At 36.3% G+C, this 18535-nt stretch overlaps 2 protein-coding genes and 1 long non-coding RNA gene across 5 annotated transcripts; 2 read left to right on the top strand and 1 right to left on the bottom strand.

Annotated features, from left to right (window-relative positions):
• Nucleotides 1-6716: 6716 nt before the first annotated feature.
• Nucleotides 6717-7961, top strand: LOC110708291. The gene is made up of 3 exons (XR_002508694.1): nt 6717-6755; nt 6854-6952; nt 7890-7961. It is a non-coding gene; the product is annotated as an uncharacterized LOC110708291 (long non-coding RNA).
• Nucleotides 7962-12439: 4478 nt separating this feature from the next.
• On the top strand, nt 12440-16807 carry LOC110708284 (ankyrin repeat-containing protein ITN1-like). Of its 3 annotated transcripts, none has more exons than XM_021886376.1 (2): nt 12440-13057; nt 15750-16807. In XM_021886376.1, exons 1-2 carry the CDS (start codon nt 12479-12481, stop codon nt 15771-15773), a joined length of 603 nt encoding a protein of 200 aa, XP_021742068.1. In that variant the 5' UTR covers nt 12440-12478; the 3' UTR covers nt 15774-16807. The 3 variants fall into 3 exon arrangements, 1 of the variants encoding a protein (XP_021742068.1); XR_002508692.1 differs by lacking the exon at nt 12440-13057 and adding an exon at nt 13064-13582; XR_002508691.1 differs by lacking the exon at nt 12440-13057 and adding an exon at nt 13064-13679.
• A 699-nt stretch (nt 16808-17506) lies between these two features.
• LOC110708814 (protein ROS1-like) lies at nt 17507-18437 on the bottom strand. The gene is made up of 5 exons (XM_021887040.1): nt 18420-18437; nt 17974-18323; nt 17849-17885; nt 17697-17754; nt 17507-17616 (listed from the first exon to the last, which is right to left on the bottom strand). Exons 1-5 carry the CDS (start codon nt 18435-18437, stop codon nt 17507-17509), a joined length of 573 nt encoding a protein of 190 aa, XP_021742732.1.
• Nucleotides 18438-18535: the final 98 nt, after the last annotated feature.

The following is an 18535-nucleotide window of genomic DNA, read 5'->3' as shown; positions in this document are numbered from 1 at the left end:
CCCTCAGAAATATTAAAACCTTTCACGTCTAGGGCAAAGGCAACTTCGAACTTGGCTAGGTGTGTCTAGATCTAGCTTGTGAATGCGAAATTTTGTATGCAAAAGGGTTGGTTTAGAAAAGAGAGAGAAAGAAAGCTTTAGCTTTGAGAGAATTGGAGAGTTGATGATTGTAGATTAGAGATGAGAATTGATGATTGAAAACGGATTTTTTAGGAGGCTATTTATAGAGAAAATCAACCAAAAAGATAGAAAAATAAACCAGAATTCTGACGTGAAAAGACGAAGTTAGCGCCAGACGCTAACATTAGCGCCAGGCGCTAACGCTAGCACCAGGTGCCAAGCGTAGCGTCAGGCGCTAACCATCTTTTTTACGCGTTTTCTAAAATCAGATAAAATTTAACCGTACAGGAGGATAAAATCGTATTCTCCTCAAAAACACTCTTTTATTCTGACTAAAATTCTAAAAAGTCAACAAAAGTCAATTTATCAATGCTAATTGAATCAGGAATGAAAAGAACCTTCTAGAAAAATCTAGAAGACTAAAACCATTCCTAATTGCATTAGGAATGATAAATCCATATTAGGCCCTCCTCTAGATCATTGGGCCGCATATAAGGCTCAAACCGGGCCTAGTTTAGTAATTTGGCCATAAGTTCCTCATTATTAAACGGAATTTGGCTTATAATATATCGTTGGAAATCTCTTTTCAAACCCCATCCAACTACACTACTATTGGACCCATATAATCGGAAGTATATAATGCTTGCATTGCTAATAACTGGGCCTAGGCAACCTGGAAATGAAATAGATGTTTACCTTGCGCCACTAATTGACGATTTGAGAAAGATGTGGGATGAAGGGGTTTCTTGTTTTGATGCTCATAAGAACGAGGTGTTCACATTGCGTGCAGCCCTTATGTGGACCATGAATGACTTCCCTGCATATGGCAACCTGTGTGGGTACAAGGTTAAAGGGAAAAAAGCATGCCCCATATGCATTGATGAAAAATCAAGCATATACCTTAAGAATTCTCACAAAGATGTGTATCTAAGGACTCGAAGGTTCCTTAGGCGTGATCACCCGTACTGTAGGCAAAAAAAGGCTTTCAATGGGACAGTGGAAGAGGATACTGGGCCTAGGCCATTGATCGGTGTTGAGGTTTATGCTCGAGTTAAGGGTATACGAACAGTGTTTGGAAAATCTGAAAAAGCTTCGGTCTCGACAGCTCTTTTCAAAAAAGAATCAATTTTTTGGAATCTTTCAACTGGAAAGAACATGATGTTAGGCACTGTCTTGATGTGATGCATATAGAGAAGAATGTGTATGATGCTCTTGTGGGAACACTTTTTAATATTTCGGGCAAAACAAAGGATGGAAATGGTGTACGATTAGATTTGCAAGAGATCAAGATTCGTCCGGAATTGTGGCCTCAAGACAAGGTTACAAAGGGGAAGGACAGAAAGGGAAAGGAACCGAAACAAGAAACTGTAAATGTTTCGAAAAAAGGAAAGGGGAAGAGAAAGGGAAAGGGAAAGGCCGCGGATGCTTCAAAGAGTAGAGATGAGGGTAAAGGCAAGGTTGAGAAGAAGTATTTACCACCGGCTTGCTACACATTGTCAAGGGTAGAAAAGCGGATGTTTTGTGCATGTCTTTACGGCATTAAGGTTCCATCTGGGTACGCATCTAATATGAAAAGATTTGTATCCTTAAGTGGAGAACTGAAGCTGACAAGTATGAAATCCCATGATTGTCACATGTTGATGCAAGTATTTCTACCGATTGCAATACGTGGTATTTTACCGAAGCACGTGAGGGAAGCTATTACAAGCCTATGTTTGTTTTTTCAATACAATATGCAGCAAAGTGCTTGATCCTTGTACACTTGATGCTTTGCAAACGGATGTGGCTGTGACTTTGTGCAAATTTGAGATGTATTTCCCACCCTCATTTTTTGACATAATGGTGCATCTCATTCTTCATTTGGTGCGTGAGATTAAGTTGTGCGGTCCAGTTTTCTTGAGGTGGTGCTATCCTTTTGAAAGACACATGGGCACATTGCAAGATAAAGTAAGGAATCCGGCTCATCCGGAAGGAAGCATGATTCAAGGGACCGTGAGTGAGGAGATTGGTAATTTTGTGGCCGACTATTTAGCTGTTGCTGAACCTATTGGTCTTCCTGCTTCTCGACATGAAGGGAGACTGGATGGTCATGGCACAATTGGGTCGAAACGAATGTCACCGGATCGAGATCAGTTCTTACAAGCACACCTTTATGTGTTGCACCATGTTGCAGATGTTCACCCATATTTAGATGAGCACATGGCTAGTATGCGTGATGAATTTCCATCGAAAGGTGAAAGGGCACTAATGCAGTTGCATAATAAGAGGTTTGTGAGTTGGTTTAGTGAACGAGTGATGAGTCTCTTGGTTGATAGTGTCACCGATACAGTAAGGTGGCTTGCTTACGGTCCTAGGGATGATGTTCGCTCATTTGAGGGATATGACATCAATGGGTACACTTTTTAGACAGAGGGTCGGGATTTGAAATCTTCGTCGACCCAAAAAAGTGGAGTAACGATTGTGGCATCGTCAAGGGAGTTTGCAAGTGCTAAGGATAAATAACATGTCGATGCAAAATTGTCATACTACGGTCGAATTCAAGAAATATGGGAGCTTGATTATTGTAACTTCACGGTTGCTCTTTTCAAATGTAAGTGGGTTGATAATATCAGGCGTAATGTCAAGTATGATGACTTTACTCTTGTATATCTTGGGCACTTGAATGATAGTGCGGTACCGTTCATCCTAGCATCTCAAGCTAAGCAAGTGTTCTATGTAACTGACCCAGTCGATTAAAAATGGTCCATTGTGCTAGCTGGGAAAAGAAGAATCCTAGGCATTGGAGATGTTGAAGATGAGGAAGAATACGATGCGTTTGATGATTCAGCACCTTTCACTGTTCCTAGACCTATTGCATCAAATGACATAGACGACCAGACATGTTATATGCGGTCAGACCACAACGAAGGAATATTAGAATGAGGTACTATAACAGTTAATTTGAAATTGTAAGCAATTAAAAGTATTATTAAATTTAATCAGAAGTTAGGTAATTTTATGAATAGTTTTAGGGAAAATGAATGATATTGTTATCTTAGTTGCTAAATTTTCAAAAATTCTTGTTAATGAATGAAGTATATCTCAAAATTGACATATTATGATAGAATTTAATTTTTTTAGTGTTAACGGTACTAGAAAATAACAAGTTACGTCAAAATGCGTCAAAAATGATAGAATTTAATATTTTATATGCTAACATGTATTATGACCTATATGTCAACATTTTTATCTCTTATGGACCTAATATCGTGTTATGTTTGTAATGACAGGTGTTTACAACTCATGGAGGACGATTATGACCCACTAGTAGAGGATTTGGAGGATGATGATGATGGCTATGAGGGTGAGAATGAGGACAAGGATGAGCAATATGATGTCAATAAGGAGACTGATTTGGGTGAGCCAGAAGATCAGGAACAAGATGCTTTTGAGCACAGGCTTGATGAATTTGAAATTTCAGCTGAATGTGCGCCTCCTATTGATTCTACAATTGTTGAGATTGTTGGTGAGAACACTACTCCTCAAACTCAAAGACAAGGACAGGAGCAATTGAACACATGTGGTGGAGTGGGGGTAAAGGCACCAGCTAAGAGAAAGGCTAGGGGTCCGACAACAAGTTTTAAGAAGCCAACCAGTCCCATGCTGCTGGAGTATGATAAAAGAGGCCAACCTACTGGCCAATGGATTCGGAAATATGCAAACCAAGTTGGCATATGTTAGGCAAAATCCCCATTACACTTTGTTGGAAGCAAGTACCTCCAGGCTTGATTCAAACATTTTGGGATGATACCATGGAAAGTGTTTTGTTCAAATACACATTTACACAATTACAAATAATTTCACCTAATGGTTGTTTGTAAATGGAAAATAATAATTGCTTGTATTTGTGATTGCAGAAGCTGTTTAATATTCCTAATGATCCCGAGAAGAGAAGGGTGTTTGATTCTTTACTAGCGGAGAGATTTAGAGGCTTCAAGACCCATTTGACTAGTGGATGGATCTATAAGAAGAAGAAACACAAGAAGAAAGCTTCCAAGGGGAATGATGGTGAAGGTGGAAATGAGGAAGATGTTGAGGAACAAGACCCACCGTGAAAAAAATGGCCAAGCGTGACGGAGGACGAGTGGAAAGACTTTGTTATTCAAAAAAACTCGACCCAAAGAAATTGCAAGAACTACTAAATCTAATGAGAATTGTATAATATATTGACTCTTTTTGTAGTAATGATGCTAACATTTCTATTTATGTAGGAACTTTGAGAGAAAAACAAGGCAAATGCATTGCAGAAGGAGTACCGCCATCGTACGGGGGCCAAGACATTTGGTGAATGGAGGCAAACTTGGAAGAAGGAGGGTATATACCCCACTTTGACTCAAGGGTCATCCGAAGAACCCTCCAACTCCACGATCACTACGTTGGTTAGTCGTGGTGGCGATTTCATTTGTTCTTTACATTCCTTTGATAAGGACACCGGAAAATGGGTCATCAAGGAACCGAAAAAAAAGTGGCTGATAAACTTGTAAGCTATTTGAAACTTTAGCATAACTTTACCATACAAAAACATTATATGTATTCATGTTAACATTTTTTCTTATGCTACAGCTTGAGTACACTATAGAAGTTGTTGAAGGCAAGCTAGTCCCGACTATAGAGAAAGACCCTTTCACCTTGGCTTTGGGAAAGCCCTACCATCCAGGCTGGGTAGTAGGTATGGGAGGGACATTGCTAGGATGGGAGAAGGTGATGGGTTCATAATACATAAAAATGGGAAGATCTCGAGCAAGTGTTAACTCACCGGAAGAATTGGATGCCACCATCAAGGAACAAGTTCGCAATGAGTTAATAGGTGAATTCAATGCTTGGGCGAAGCAAATGAACTTACCCTTGTCGTTCCCCCCGACTACACCGGTCGACTCAAGTAGTCACCCAAAAGGACAAGGAGAGGATGAGAGACATGGAGAAGAGGAGATACATGAGGTAATTTTCTATCTATTAGTTTTGGCCTAGCTAGTGAGTTACGTGAGATCTAATGCGGCATTATTGATTAATTATTGCAGGTTGTTACTCCCACACATGCAGACTCGAGGGAGGTTCATAATCCAACACCCCATGAATTTCCAGATTTAGAGGTGAATTTAGGATTCGAGGGAGCGTGTTTGGTTTTAACATAGTGAATTTCGTTACATGATCAATTGTGTAGGAAAAGACCCTTTTTGATAATTTCTGTCTTTACAAGTGAATTTCGTTACTAGTGTAGGTAGAGACCGAGTGTACACTTCTAGACCCGGGGCTATCAAATGGAGGAGAGTTGCAGTTGGTGGCGTATGGTAGTGCACAAGCGACGACCGGTGATACGGTCCATTTTCAATCTCTTAGGCCACAACATTACTCGGTCGAGATCAATTCTTACATTGCTGGGTTTGAAAACATCCCACTACCGGTGCCTATAGTGGATGATGGGATTACTCTTCTTTGGGAAGCAAAAGGTAGCTATGTGTAATGGCCACGTGCTTGGGTAAGGTTGATCAACGAGGTAATATTTATTTTGATGTTGTGCAAAATAACATATCTGCATGCGTACTTACTAGCTTAACCCCCGGCCAAAAATTTTTGAACTCTAATTATCTTTGTTTGATCAGATTTCGAAAAAAAGGCAACCATCAAAGAGAAGGAAGGTGGAGAAGCCTAAAAGCGTTGATTAACCTACAAAGAAGATGAGTGAACAAGGGTCGAAGAGTGAACAAGTGTCGAAAAAGAATTCTTCGAAAGGTTCAGCCATGCAACCTACTCCACTTGTTGGAGACAATGTCCTTCAATCGCTCACTAAGGATTTAACTTTTCTACACAATCGTTTTAGTCATTAGCATAGTGACGATCCCATTGAAATTGCACTTCCTAAGGCAATGTTCCATTATGATGAGGATGCAAGTGCATGGTTAAACAAACAAGATGTGAAGGAATTTTTAAGAGGTTCAATGCTTAACATTTCTCTCATTCAAATATTCATGAGGTGCGGGCATATGCCACTTAAATTAATTATGTTATTCATATTAGTGTTTTTTATCCTTCATATATATGTCAATTAATTTTTCATTGTCCATGCACGCAGAGCACTACGGGAGCACTTAAGTGACACTGATTCCCCTAGTAAAGTTGGGTAGTTATGCCCTGAACAGACATCCGAGACTAGAATCTTACACAACTCCCCCGAGGTGATGTATTATGTTAATCATAGTATTAGGGAATCAATGCGTGCGGGAGACAAGTTCATATTCGCCCCATGTTATGAGGAGTACGTTTAACCATGTGTAATTCAATTCTTTCTACATTTGAATTATATGTTGTACCCTAATTATTGATTTGTTTGTGTATTGTGAATTTATGTAGGTTTCATTGGTTCCTCATGGTGATTTGTCCTGCTAATAACACAATCTTTCACCTTGATTCAGCTCGATCAACAAAGAAGTACCTCGTGATGTCTGTACTACAAAAGTAAATATAGCTACCTAGTGTTGATTATCTTAACCTAACTCATTTAGTAGTCAAACTAATCAAATTTGAATTTACTTTCCTATAGTATTATGAGGAATATACATGGTCGTGCTCCACGGGGTCCTACATGGAAATCACCTATGGTAATGCCACATCATATTGTGATTATCTTAATAAACATTGCTAAAACAATTGTGGATTTTATGTGACGTTTGATTCATTTGATTTGTTCCTATGCTAGTGCCCACAACAAGATAATGGAGTTGATTGTGGATTATACGTGATGAGATTCATGCTTGACATAGCGACTCATTGTACCAACACCATACATCTTGATGAGGTACGACCTTAAACTTAGTAAAATGCTCTTTTTACGTGATTACAAGGCTTATCCACCTATAACTAAGTATAATTGACATGTTATGAGAAACAACATGGTCATTAGTTAAAAAATGTAGAAATGGGCAAGTAGAAGTCATTTAGGCCTTATTTAGGCTATTTAGGATGAAAATGCGACCTTAAACTTAGTAAAATGCTTTTTTCTGTAATTTCAAGGCTTAGCCACCTATAACTAAGTATAATTGAAATGTTATGAGAAAGAACATGGTCATTAGTTAAAAAATGTAGAAAATGGGCAAGTAGAAGTCATTTAGGCCTTATTTAGGCTATTTAGGATGAAAATGCGACCTTAAACTTAGAAAAATGCTCTTTTATGTGATTTCAAGGCTTAGCCACCTATAACTAAGTATAATTGACATGTTATGAGAAATAACATGGTCATTAGTTAAAAAATGTAGAAAATGGGCAAGTAGGAGTCATTTAGGCCTTATTTAGGCTATTTAGGATGAAAATGCGACCTTAAACTTAGTAAAATGCTTTTTTCTGTAATTTCAAGGCTTATCCACCTATAACTAAGTATAATTGACATGTTATGAGAAATAACATGGTCATTAGTTTAAAAAATGTAGAAAATGGGCAAGTAGAAGTCATTTAGGCCTTATTTAGGCTATTTAGGATGAAAATGCGACCTTAAACTTAGTAAAATGCTCTTTTTCTTTGATTTCAAGGCTTAACCACCTATAACTAAGTATAATTGACATATTATGAGAAACAGCATGGTCATTAGTTAAAAAATGTAGAAAATGGGCAAGTAGAAGTCTTTTAGGCCTTCTTTTACTCCGTTTTGACCTAAGTATTTAATTTTTTACATATTTATTACTCACATGTTTAACTTAACTAATTTAACTTATTCTAACATAATTTATATATATTCCAAGTTTTGCAAGGTGCAAAAGGGAGATCCGTTAACAAGCAAGGACCTTAATGAAGTTTGAGACATGTTGGCATCTTTCATCACCTTCAATTTGTAAATGTGACATCATTTTGAATTTATACTTTGTTAATTATTAACTTTTAGACTTCAATATTGACTAGTTAGTATTGTTTGTATTTATGTATATCACACTTTATTTGTTGTATTGCATTTGGTTTTTAATTATTAATGTCTAAATATATATTTTTAATTCTTGTTATGATTATTAATAATAATTATATTATGGCAGAATTTATAGCAATAATATGGCAGAATATTATAGCAGGATCAGTTGCAGGAATCATTGCAGGAAAAACGAAAAAAAAAATAAGAAAAAAAATTTACATCCCTATTATTGCCACCGGTTTATCGGTTCAAAACCGGTGGCAAAAGTCAGTCTTCCAATCCAAAAAAAAAAGCGCGCCATTTACATTGCCACCGGTTAACCGGTGGCCATAATTATTATTACCACCGGTTAACCGGTGGCCATAAGGCTTTTTGCCACCGGTTTTGAACCGGTGGCCTTGCGTTGCTTTATTGCCACCCCCCAAATGACCACCGGTTCAAAACCGGTGGCAATAGGGGGGTTTCAACCAGTGGCCATTACATATTTTCGCCTAGTGAAAATAAGCTGAAGAGAATAGGCCCTTAATTTCAACTTGGTTCAGTTCAACTCAGTCCCTAATTTAATTCTCTCATAAACAGTTCAGTTCAATTTTTTTGAATAATAAATAGAGATGAGAAAAGGGAAAGAATAATAAAAGTTAAATTCAATCCATTTTTAATCAAATTACAATGAAAGCCTTATATAGGCACAACAAACAAATTAGGGATGCATAACCCCTTATTCTCACGTAGCAACTTACTATCCTAATAATTAGGAACTAAAACTTAACCACTAACTTCTTATTCCTAAATTTAAGCAAAGTCAACAATTAACTTTGAATCACTAATCCCATGATTTTTCCAATAAATTTAGCTTAGTTTAGTAAATTAAATCAGAAACGACCCTTAGTTATGTTTTATACTTATATGTTAGAGAAAATTGTGAAAAAGGACCTTTTAATTGGTCGACTTTTTGAAAAAGAACCTCTTAAGTGAAAACTTGTGAAAAAGGACCTTTTAAGTTGCATTTTGTTTGTATGGGATACTTGGGTGACCTTCCGTGGTGGTTAATGTTGGAGCTCCGACATTGACTATCACGTGTTAGTCACGTGACTTTTTTTTAAAAAAACAAAAAAAAAACCCCAAATTTCCCTCCTTTCCCGACCTAACTCTTTCATTGGTTAGGTGGGGAAAGGAGGGAAATTTGGGTTTTTTTTAAAGAAAAAAAAAAAAGAAAAGTCACATGACTAACACGTGATAGTCAACGTCAGAGCTCCGGCATTGAACACCATGTAAGGTCGTAAGCTCACCCAAGTACCCCATATAAACAAAATGCAACTTAAAAGGTCCTTTTTTCACAAGTTTTAACTTAAAAGGTCATTCTTCAAAAAGTCGACCACTTAAAAGGTCCTTTTTCACAATTTTCTCTATATGTTATGAACTAATTTTTTTTTTGTCTTTAAAACCATTTGATTTTTGTAAACGGCTGATTGAGGAGTATATCGAGTTACTCACAGAAGTAGACAAAGGAGGATTAACAGTATTACATAGTTGGATAAAATACGACAATGTAATATGGTTATTTGAATTAATACTTAAGAGTAAATTTATAGAGAGTAAATGGAGATCGTCTTTCTTGAACCTCATTGATGCAACTGAGCACGATGACGTTGCAAATCCTTTACATTATGCCGCAAGTAGCACCCATGATGCGATGTTGTAAAACTTCTAGTAGAAGCTTACAAAGAGCAATACCCAACTAACCGAAGGCTGAAACAAGTCGATTTGCAGCCATGGTTTAAGAAGGATGAAAGATTATACGGACCTCTACACTTGGCAATACTTAACCATCATGAGGACCTTGCATTATATATATTGTCACTACACCAGCCTCCTTATTTGCATCAAGTTTTAGATTATTACGAGCCGGAGCACTATACTGTGTTTCTTGCTATACGGAGTAACTGCGGTAAAGTTGCCCAAGCAATATTATCGAGATTGGATAAGAGCAGTTGGACCAAATATCTTAAGAATTCCTTTGATGGCTGTAATGTTTTGCATCCGGCTCTACTTTTGGAAGGTATATTTATTTTACTCCATCAATTTCTCAAAATTAATGTAATGTTAGTTCCTTTTTTCTTCCAACTATTTCTATGGCATATATTATGAAAATGTACAGATATAGAGTGTGGGAAATGGCTTGTGAATGAAGCACCTGAATTCATCACCCAAAAAGACAACAATGGACAATCACCTTGGAAAAGAGCCTTTCAAGTTGGTTGTTCATGGTTTATAAAAGAAGTCCTACACAAGGATCCATCCACGATTGATAATGAACCCATGGCTTGGATAGAAGCATGTAAAAATGGTCATGTCTCAGCTCTTTCTGCCTTAATTGACCACGATGTAGGAGCGTTTCGAGAACTTTGTATGAAATCTAAGGATTCTCCACTGCATCATATACGACTCCCACGTTTGACAAATTATGAGGAGTTTCTGAAGATTGAACGCATGAAAGATTTTATCAATGTTCAAAATCTCCAAGGTGAAACACCTTTACATACAGCAATTCGAAAACGAGATATATTCTTGACTGAAACACTGCTCAACATTGACAAGACAATCTATGACATCAAAGACAAACAAGCTGTAACTGCCATGGATCTGCTGGCACATCTATGCAAGGAAGATGATGCATGGGTATGTTTTTTTTTTTTTTTTTTTTTTTTTTTTTTTTTTTTTTTTTTTTTTCCTGCAACTTCTCTCAATTGACAAGCGCATGCACTCATTAGTTTTCATGGTTAAGCTGCATATATATATTTAGAATGAAATGAGGAGTATATCCAACGGTACACCATTGCGTCAATTACAAATTTTTAAATAGACCTAGTTTCACAATAATTTACTGTGGACCACGACTAACACTAGAGACATTATGAATGTTTGATTAATAAAAAAAACAGGTTGATATATTAAAATAAAGGTTATTATGTTTAAATAAAAGTCATAAGACATCATAAAATTTATAAGTGGTCAAAACTTTTTTAATGAAATTTTTATACTGATCAATATGAATAATTAAGTCATTATGTTGAACATAACGTAGTACTTTAGGTTCACAATATCATTAAAAATCACGCAAGTTATAATAAAGGTTAATATGTTCAAAAAAAGAAATTTTGTCAGTAAAAACCATTTATAACAAATATTTTTTTGGAAAAAACCTTATAAAATTTTTTTGGCAACGAGAAACCAGATTATAAAATATTTTTGTTGAAGACAACCTAAAATCTCTAATCATTCAATTAACCACTAATTTTTCCTTAATTTTTCTAATTACTCATAACTCTTTACTATTTAATAATTAAGTTGATTTATAAAATAAATAAATAAATAAATAAAAACAAAAACCACCCTCACCACCACCATCCACCCTCTCCTTCTCCCCCTCCCATGGCAGCAGCTAAGCAACCCCCTCCCCTATCCCCAGCCGCCGCCTGGATCCCCTCACCCTTGCTAACCAACCTCCACCACCGAACCGACCCCCTCCCTTTTCCCTTTACCTTCGCCGAATACCCTCCTCCGGAAAACCACCCACCAATACTACCTTCTTCCATAATCACAACCCAGAAAACCACCCTAAAACCCCAACCAAAACGCTTCATACGCAATCAAATCCCCTCCTCGATCTTCAACAATCCCTCCTTAAATGCCGCAATCTCTCTCCACCCATCTAATTTCAACTTCAAAATTCACAAATACAAAGAAGATCTAGTGTTGGTGGTTTCTTTGGGTGGAATTTTTTGGGTTAGGGTTTAGGAGGGTGGTCACGACGAGGAAAGGGGAGAAAGGAAGGGGGTCGGTTCGGTGGTAGAGGCTGATCAGCGGGGGGATAGGGTTCCAGGTGGCGGTTGGGGATGGGGGAGGGGGCTGCTCAGCTGCTGCCATGGGAGGGGTAGAAGGAGAGGGTGGATGGTGGTGGTTTTTTTTTTTTTTTAATTTATAAATCAACTTAATTATTAAAGATATTAAGTTAGAGTTATGAGTAATTAGAAGAATTAAGGGAAAATTAGTGGTTAATTGAGTGATTAGAGATCCTTGGTTGTCTTCAACAAAAATATTTTACAATTTGGTTTCTCCTTGCCAAAAAAATTTTATAAGGTTTTTTCCAACAAAATAGTTGTTATAAATGGTTTTTTCTGACAAAATTTCCTAAAAATAAGGTTACTATATATGTTAAAATTAGGGTCACAATGTTTAATATAACATCAGTCGCTTTTAATATATATATATATATATATATATGGATCAGATCCACAAAAGAATTTATGTTGATCAAGAATGTTAATCAAAGAAGGCATAATAAAAATACTTTATCTTAGGAATAATATAAATACTTTATTAAAAGACATAATTGGTTCATTATAATTTAATTTAGAGTGAAATGGTATGATCAATAATTACTACAAATTGCTATTACAGGACCTCATGTGCAAAAGAAACGGACTTGATCCAAGTATAAAAACAACATATTTCCAACATAAGACAAATCTGTTAGATGTGCGAACATCATTGTTTGTGGTAGCGGCTCTAGTGACCACCATTACATTCGCTGCTGGATTCACTCTCCCAGGTGGATTCAATCAAGATACGGGTGAAGCAATTTTGGGGAAGAAGCCATCTTTTATTGTGTTTTTGTTATCAGATACATTAACCTTGGTTTTTTCAATGTTGGTGCTAATTTGTCTCACATTGTCCATGGTCTACGAACCTAGTAAGTCGTTGATATTGATAGATCGAAGCATGGTGTTACTCAGGATGGCACTCAACTTCACCTTAGTCGCATTTATGACTGGAGTTTATATCGTTATGTCTCCGAAGTCATTGTGGGCAACCATCCTTATTATCGTCATCACAAGTTCTCTGATTATAATTTCAATCAACAAGAATGTGTTGTTCAAAGTCATGGACAGGTTCTTCCCTGCTGCAAATAAGGAGTGCAAAGATCCAATGCGATTGGTCGAACTGGTAAGTACTAATGTCCTTTTTTTTTTGTTTTATATTGTATTGAAATCACTTGTTTAAGGAGTTAAGCTAATACTTAGGGACTCGATTTTTTTACTTTTCATCTTTTGGGACCTAAACTTTTTTCTTTCACTGTTTGGGACCTGTGGTTAATTCTCAAGCAATTTAATCCATCTAAAAAGTTTACTAACCAACCTACGCAATAATTGTAGTTTAAAAACAAACACCAACTTTTATACTTGACTAGCTACACCGTATGACCAACCACAAAGCCCACAAATTTTTTTAAAAAAGTTTTCTATCTCCTCTCTCTCTCTCCTCTCCTCTCACTTTCTCTTTTTAACTTTCTCTCTTTAACCATCAATGACCGGAGCACCAACTTCCATTGTAATCTTCATCTAGTGGTCGTCTTCATCTCACCGTCAGCGTCGTCGTCGTCTTCGCCATCATCGGAGCTCCAAATCAACCCAAATCTCCTCAAAGCTCCAAACCCTAACATTTCCCCGAAATTTCAGTGTAATAGATCAGGTACAAATTCCTTTTTCTAGGTTTCGAAATGGTGATGGGATGCTTGTGGAAATGATGTGATGTATGTGGGAGTCTAGGAGATGATGCATGGTTCAAGGTTTTATTTACTTCCTCCGTTCTTTTTTACTTGACCCGCTTTGACTTTTACACTATTCACCACCCCTCCTTTGACCGTATTTTGTGAATAATATGTAAGAAAAAACATATTTATGTTGGATCATTTTGAATTCGTCTCAATAAGTACTATCATAATATATATTTTTTATATTTTTTAATTATGGAGAATTAAAATTATTAACCGTTAAAGTTTTGCATTGGCAAGCGTGATAAAAGAAACATGTCAAGTAAAAAAGAACAGAGGAAGTAATATTTTTGGAAATTGGGTGGAATGTAAAGGGGTGAGCTCAAGAAAAAAATTAGAAACATGTGAAATTTAAACAAAAATCGGTTAACAGTTAACAATTGTTTAAATGTGGAACAGTAAGTTTAAGGGTGAGCAGTGTGGTGGAGTTAGTTTAAGGGTGGTGCAACATTAGGGTTTACTAGATCGGAGGGGTTATTTGGTCAGGGGTTACTAGGTCGGAGGGGTTATTTGGTCATGGGTTACTAAATCAGTTAGGAGTTATTAGGTCGGTCAAGGGTTACTATATTAGGGGTTACTAGGTCAGGGGTTACTAGGTCAGGGGTTACTAGGTCGGAGGAGTTACTCGGCCAGAGGTTACCAGGTTAAAGGGGGGGTTACTTGATTAGGGGTTACTAGATCCACTCAGGGGTTACTAAGTCGGAGGGGTTACTTAGTCGGAGGGGTTACCAGGTCGATGGGGTTACTTTTGTCATGTGTTAGCTGGCCACATCTTGTGGCCAGCCACACACAAAACCTCTTGGAAAAAAAAACAGTTTTCCAAAAGCAAAAAAAAAAATGTCATTTAAATCGGTAAACCCAAATTTCACATCATAACAAGTCAGTGGAGTTACAACTTAAAAAATCCATAGACTATCAATTACATGAACTATATAATTGATTTGTTCAATTTAGATCGACACAACTAATTTTGCTAGAATTAAGTAGTTCATTTGATCATTTATAAACTATATAATTGTTCTGCACTGTTCTGTTTCTCATTAGTTACACTATATCATTAAAATTCCAAAATTCCACAATTAAGTTATGAGGACTAAGTAGTTCAATTGATCATTTGAACTATATCATTATTCCAAAATTCCACAATTTTATCATTAAACTATATAATTAAATTATGAGAATTTAACTTTTCATGTCATCCCTAGTGGTAAACTAGCTGCCAAACTTTATACTTGGTAATTCTACTAGTATTGTATCATCAAGCAAAATGAGAGTTGCACAATATAAATTAACTGGTCTCTATTAGTTACCATCAAGCAGTTGAATTGCCTTTGGATGGATATGGTTTCAAATCAATTTTACACCGGCTCGGAAACGATTGTATAAACAAAATAATTTTTGCTTGATAATTCATGAACCTATTTTTTTTTTTAAAGGGAGAACAAACAGAGGAGGTTAAAGATAAAGACTGAAGAGTAGGAGTTGAAAAGGCACTGTATTTTATTTTTTTGGGGTAAAAACGCCTAACTTAATATATTTTTTTGGAGAAAACCAACAAGAATCCTCGTTTGCAAATAAATTAGAACCTAATGTAATTAGTGAGCCCCACCACTTAACCATAACTAATTTTTTCAACTAAAATTATTTCTAAGGTCCCAAATGGTGAAAGAAAAAAGTTCAGGTCCCAAAAGGTGAAAAAAAAAAAAAAAAAAAAAAAAAGTTTAGTCCCTAATTATTAGCTTTTGTTTTAGTTTATGATTTAAGGTTGTGTATAGTATTTTGTACGGTGTATGTGAAAGGTTAATCTCTGAATTTTGTGAAATTCAACTTTTTTTTCCGAAAAAGTGAAATTCACTTAATTTGATGTGGTTTTTTTTTTTTTGGAGTTTCACCCGATTCACCCTTTGGGCTAATTCGGATTCGGGATCAGTTTTGGTGGTTACATTCCATTCCCCTCCCAATTGTTATTGCGGGGGATCGAACACGGGTTCTCCTTACCAAGTGTAGTCTCAATCACCACTACACCTACCGTCAATTAATACTTAATTTGATATGTGACACTGACAATATGTAATTTGATTGCAGGGGTACAGGAGTCATCAGGAATAGCAGGATTCCCTTCTCGCTATTCATAGTGAGCATGCGTAATACAACCCAAAGCATAGAGCCTCAAGCCAATCAACTTTAAGATCTACTTAATTTAAGCTTGTGTGATGCACATTTTAAGATTTTTTTTATAAAAAATATAATTGTGTTGAGATCTACTGGATTTAAGCTTGTGAGATTGTATTCATGGCCATGCCATTGCTAGGAAGGCTATCTTTTAGTCATAATTATTTCAACCTTAATTCATTTTAGATATAGTCCTATCACCCTCATCGTTGTTTGTCCTCGAGTAAAGCTATAGGCCTGTAGTAGGCTCACGCTTGCATGTTCTTGACTAAGCTGCAGTGATCACACTGATGACTTAGTGTTCGACGACTTGCTTATCCATATTACCACATTGTAACATAGTTGCTACCAATGACTTATTTAGCACTCTTAGTTTGGAAGGACACTTATCAATACAAAAAAACTATATATACAATAAAACTACTTTAGGAGGCATTATATACCATACTCCGTATTATCTTACCTATGTACATCCCTCCCACCCCCTCCCTTCTTATAACTGTTGGTTAGTCTAATAAGGAAAACTATTGAATTTCATAGGAGTAATATTGATATTCTCATTTTTCCACTTTTTTTTTCCATTAATTTTGAAGGGAAAAGTATGAAAGTTAAGTGATACAATTGTAAGGATTTACATACATCTGAAATTTTAAACATTTCTATACTTTTGCTTACTTCCCTCGTTGTTATGTTACCTCATTATTAAAGAGCAGCAAACCATATTTGATCAATGAAATTCTTTGGTACTGTAACCCTCACACTTGCAAAAATGTAATCCCTGGTCTTCAGATGCATTGAACAATGATACCAAAATTACAAGTACAAAAATTTGGTCGCACTTTACCAGGATTATGCAGCACTGTACACCATTGCTGCTTCCTAATTTCGCCTTTTACTCTTGGATAACGCATGCAATCGCCTTTCTAAAGTAACAGGAGCTAATGTTTCTCTGTCAAAACCCCTAGTGCAAATATAACCTGAAACATTCCAAAAACATCAGACAGAATACATTATTAAAATGCAATTTCCCAATAAACCATAAGAACATGCAATGCACCTTCATTGAAAAGGCTCTTGACCTCATCCGCTGATAAACCTGACAAGACAACGCTTTCAATTAGCCATTTGATTCAAGTTCTTACATTGAATTCTCCATCCCACACCCAATTTGGGATGCCATTGATGAACAAATAATGGTATACCTTCTAATTACAGTTCGTATGATATAAATTATTTACTTCTATGCAGGACATTATAGATAAACCAAGTCATCAAACAGGCTAATTATAAAGGGGTCATTCATCCAGGCAGTTGCCTTATGAAACAGATCACAGAATCAAGCATGTTTCACCTTTGACAATATTTGATAAATCTTTTCCACAATACAGTATCTTCCTCGGGAGTTGCTGCAATGTCTTGCAGCGAACATCTATTGGCATTTGGCTGGTCTTCTGATCAGCGAAAACCTAAACAACACATCAGAATTCCACTTAGGTAGGTGAAAATTTGCTGCTAAAAATCTTTACAAACTTCCAATGACTGCACCTCATTTATCTGAAAATATGTTCCATTTAGCGGAAAGGAGCCCCTCAACGCTGTTCTGCATGGGATCTGTGGGTTTATATGTAAGTTTTAGAAACACAAACTTGTTTATATAACCAGGTTTTAATTTATAAATCATTAGCTAGCATCTCTCTTACCATAACTGTTCCCAGTACTGTCTGAGACTCTGCTATGTGGCTAACACCCGCAGACAGCATACTATTGGCCAACGGAGTTACTGATATATCAAAGTCATGCAATTAGCACTTAAATCTGTCATTTTTGTCTAGGATTAAATATTTAAACAAGTTGACATACCTGATTCCCATGTAATAAAAAGGTATGGCGATGGATCATTAGGGTCCCGGTCATCAAACTATAACATTGCATTTAACAGTCATGATGACATAATTAAACATGTTGCCTATAATCATAGCTTGCAAATTGCCAAACAAGGTACGGTCACTCACCTGTTCTAATATTGGATGCCAATCTGGAAGTTCATAGCTGCATTGATGATTCAATTAGTTAGAAAAGATCATCACATAGGATGATTTGTGTGTTTTAAGGTAAATGAGAGTTTCAAACCACCTACACAAAGTGTTGTGTTCTTGTTCGGATTTTTTTGGGTTGTTTTCCAACTAAAGAAGTAGTTTTTGAGTGATATTGTCCTTTCTGTCTCATTTTCCGGGGTGGTTGATCTTTCACTGGAGTTTTAGGAGCTTCAACATTACCTTCATGGTAGAACTGTTCATGATCGTTTACCAGACCTTTCTGTTTTTCATTTTTTGATTTCAACACTTGCTGCTTAACTTTCACAGACTTATTTTGAGTCTTAGCCCGACTAATGACACCAATGTCTTCTATGTTGATTTCAGCATAATACTTGCACTCGTTTCTCATGGGACATTCAGTACAGCTAGGCTTCTGCTTTGTGCAGAAGACCTGTGCTAAGCATAAAAAAGCCACAGTTACTTCAACACATTATATACAAGTGAATAAGAAATCTACAAGTTCAATAACACAAGTTACTAAAATTACCTTCCCAAATGTAATCATGTGATAATGAAGTTCGTACCTAAAGACAAATAAGCATAAAGTATAAGAAAGTATTGAGTCTATTTGCACACGAAATTGATAGTTAAGAAAATCTTACA

The sequence above is a fragment of the Chenopodium quinoa genome, unplaced genomic scaffold (genome assembly GCF_001683475.1).
Source record: "Chenopodium quinoa cultivar QQ74 unplaced genomic scaffold, ASM168347v1, whole genome shotgun sequence".
In the NCBI taxonomy this organism is placed as follows: domain Eukaryota; kingdom Viridiplantae; phylum Streptophyta; class Magnoliopsida; order Caryophyllales; family Amaranthaceae; genus Chenopodium; species Chenopodium quinoa.
This window is presented reverse-complemented; position numbering and strand designations above follow the sequence as displayed.

Coding starts and splice junctions, on each gene's coding strand:
- LOC110708284 (XM_021886376.1), top strand. CDS start 12,479: ATGATCAATAATTACTACAAATTGCTATTACAGGACCTCATGTGCAAA. Junction 13,058..15,749: donor CAATGCGATTGGTCGAACTG/GTAAGTACTAAT, acceptor ATTTGATTGCAG/GGGTACAGGAGTCATCAGGA.
- LOC110708814 (XM_021887040.1), bottom strand. Junction 17,755..17,848: donor GGCATCCAATATTAGAACAG/GTGAGTGACCGT, acceptor GCAATGTTATAG/TTTGATGACCGGGACCCTAA. Junction 17,617..17,696: donor TTTTATTACATGGGAATCAG/GTATGTCAACTT, acceptor TTGATATATCAG/TAACTCCGTTGGCCAATAGT.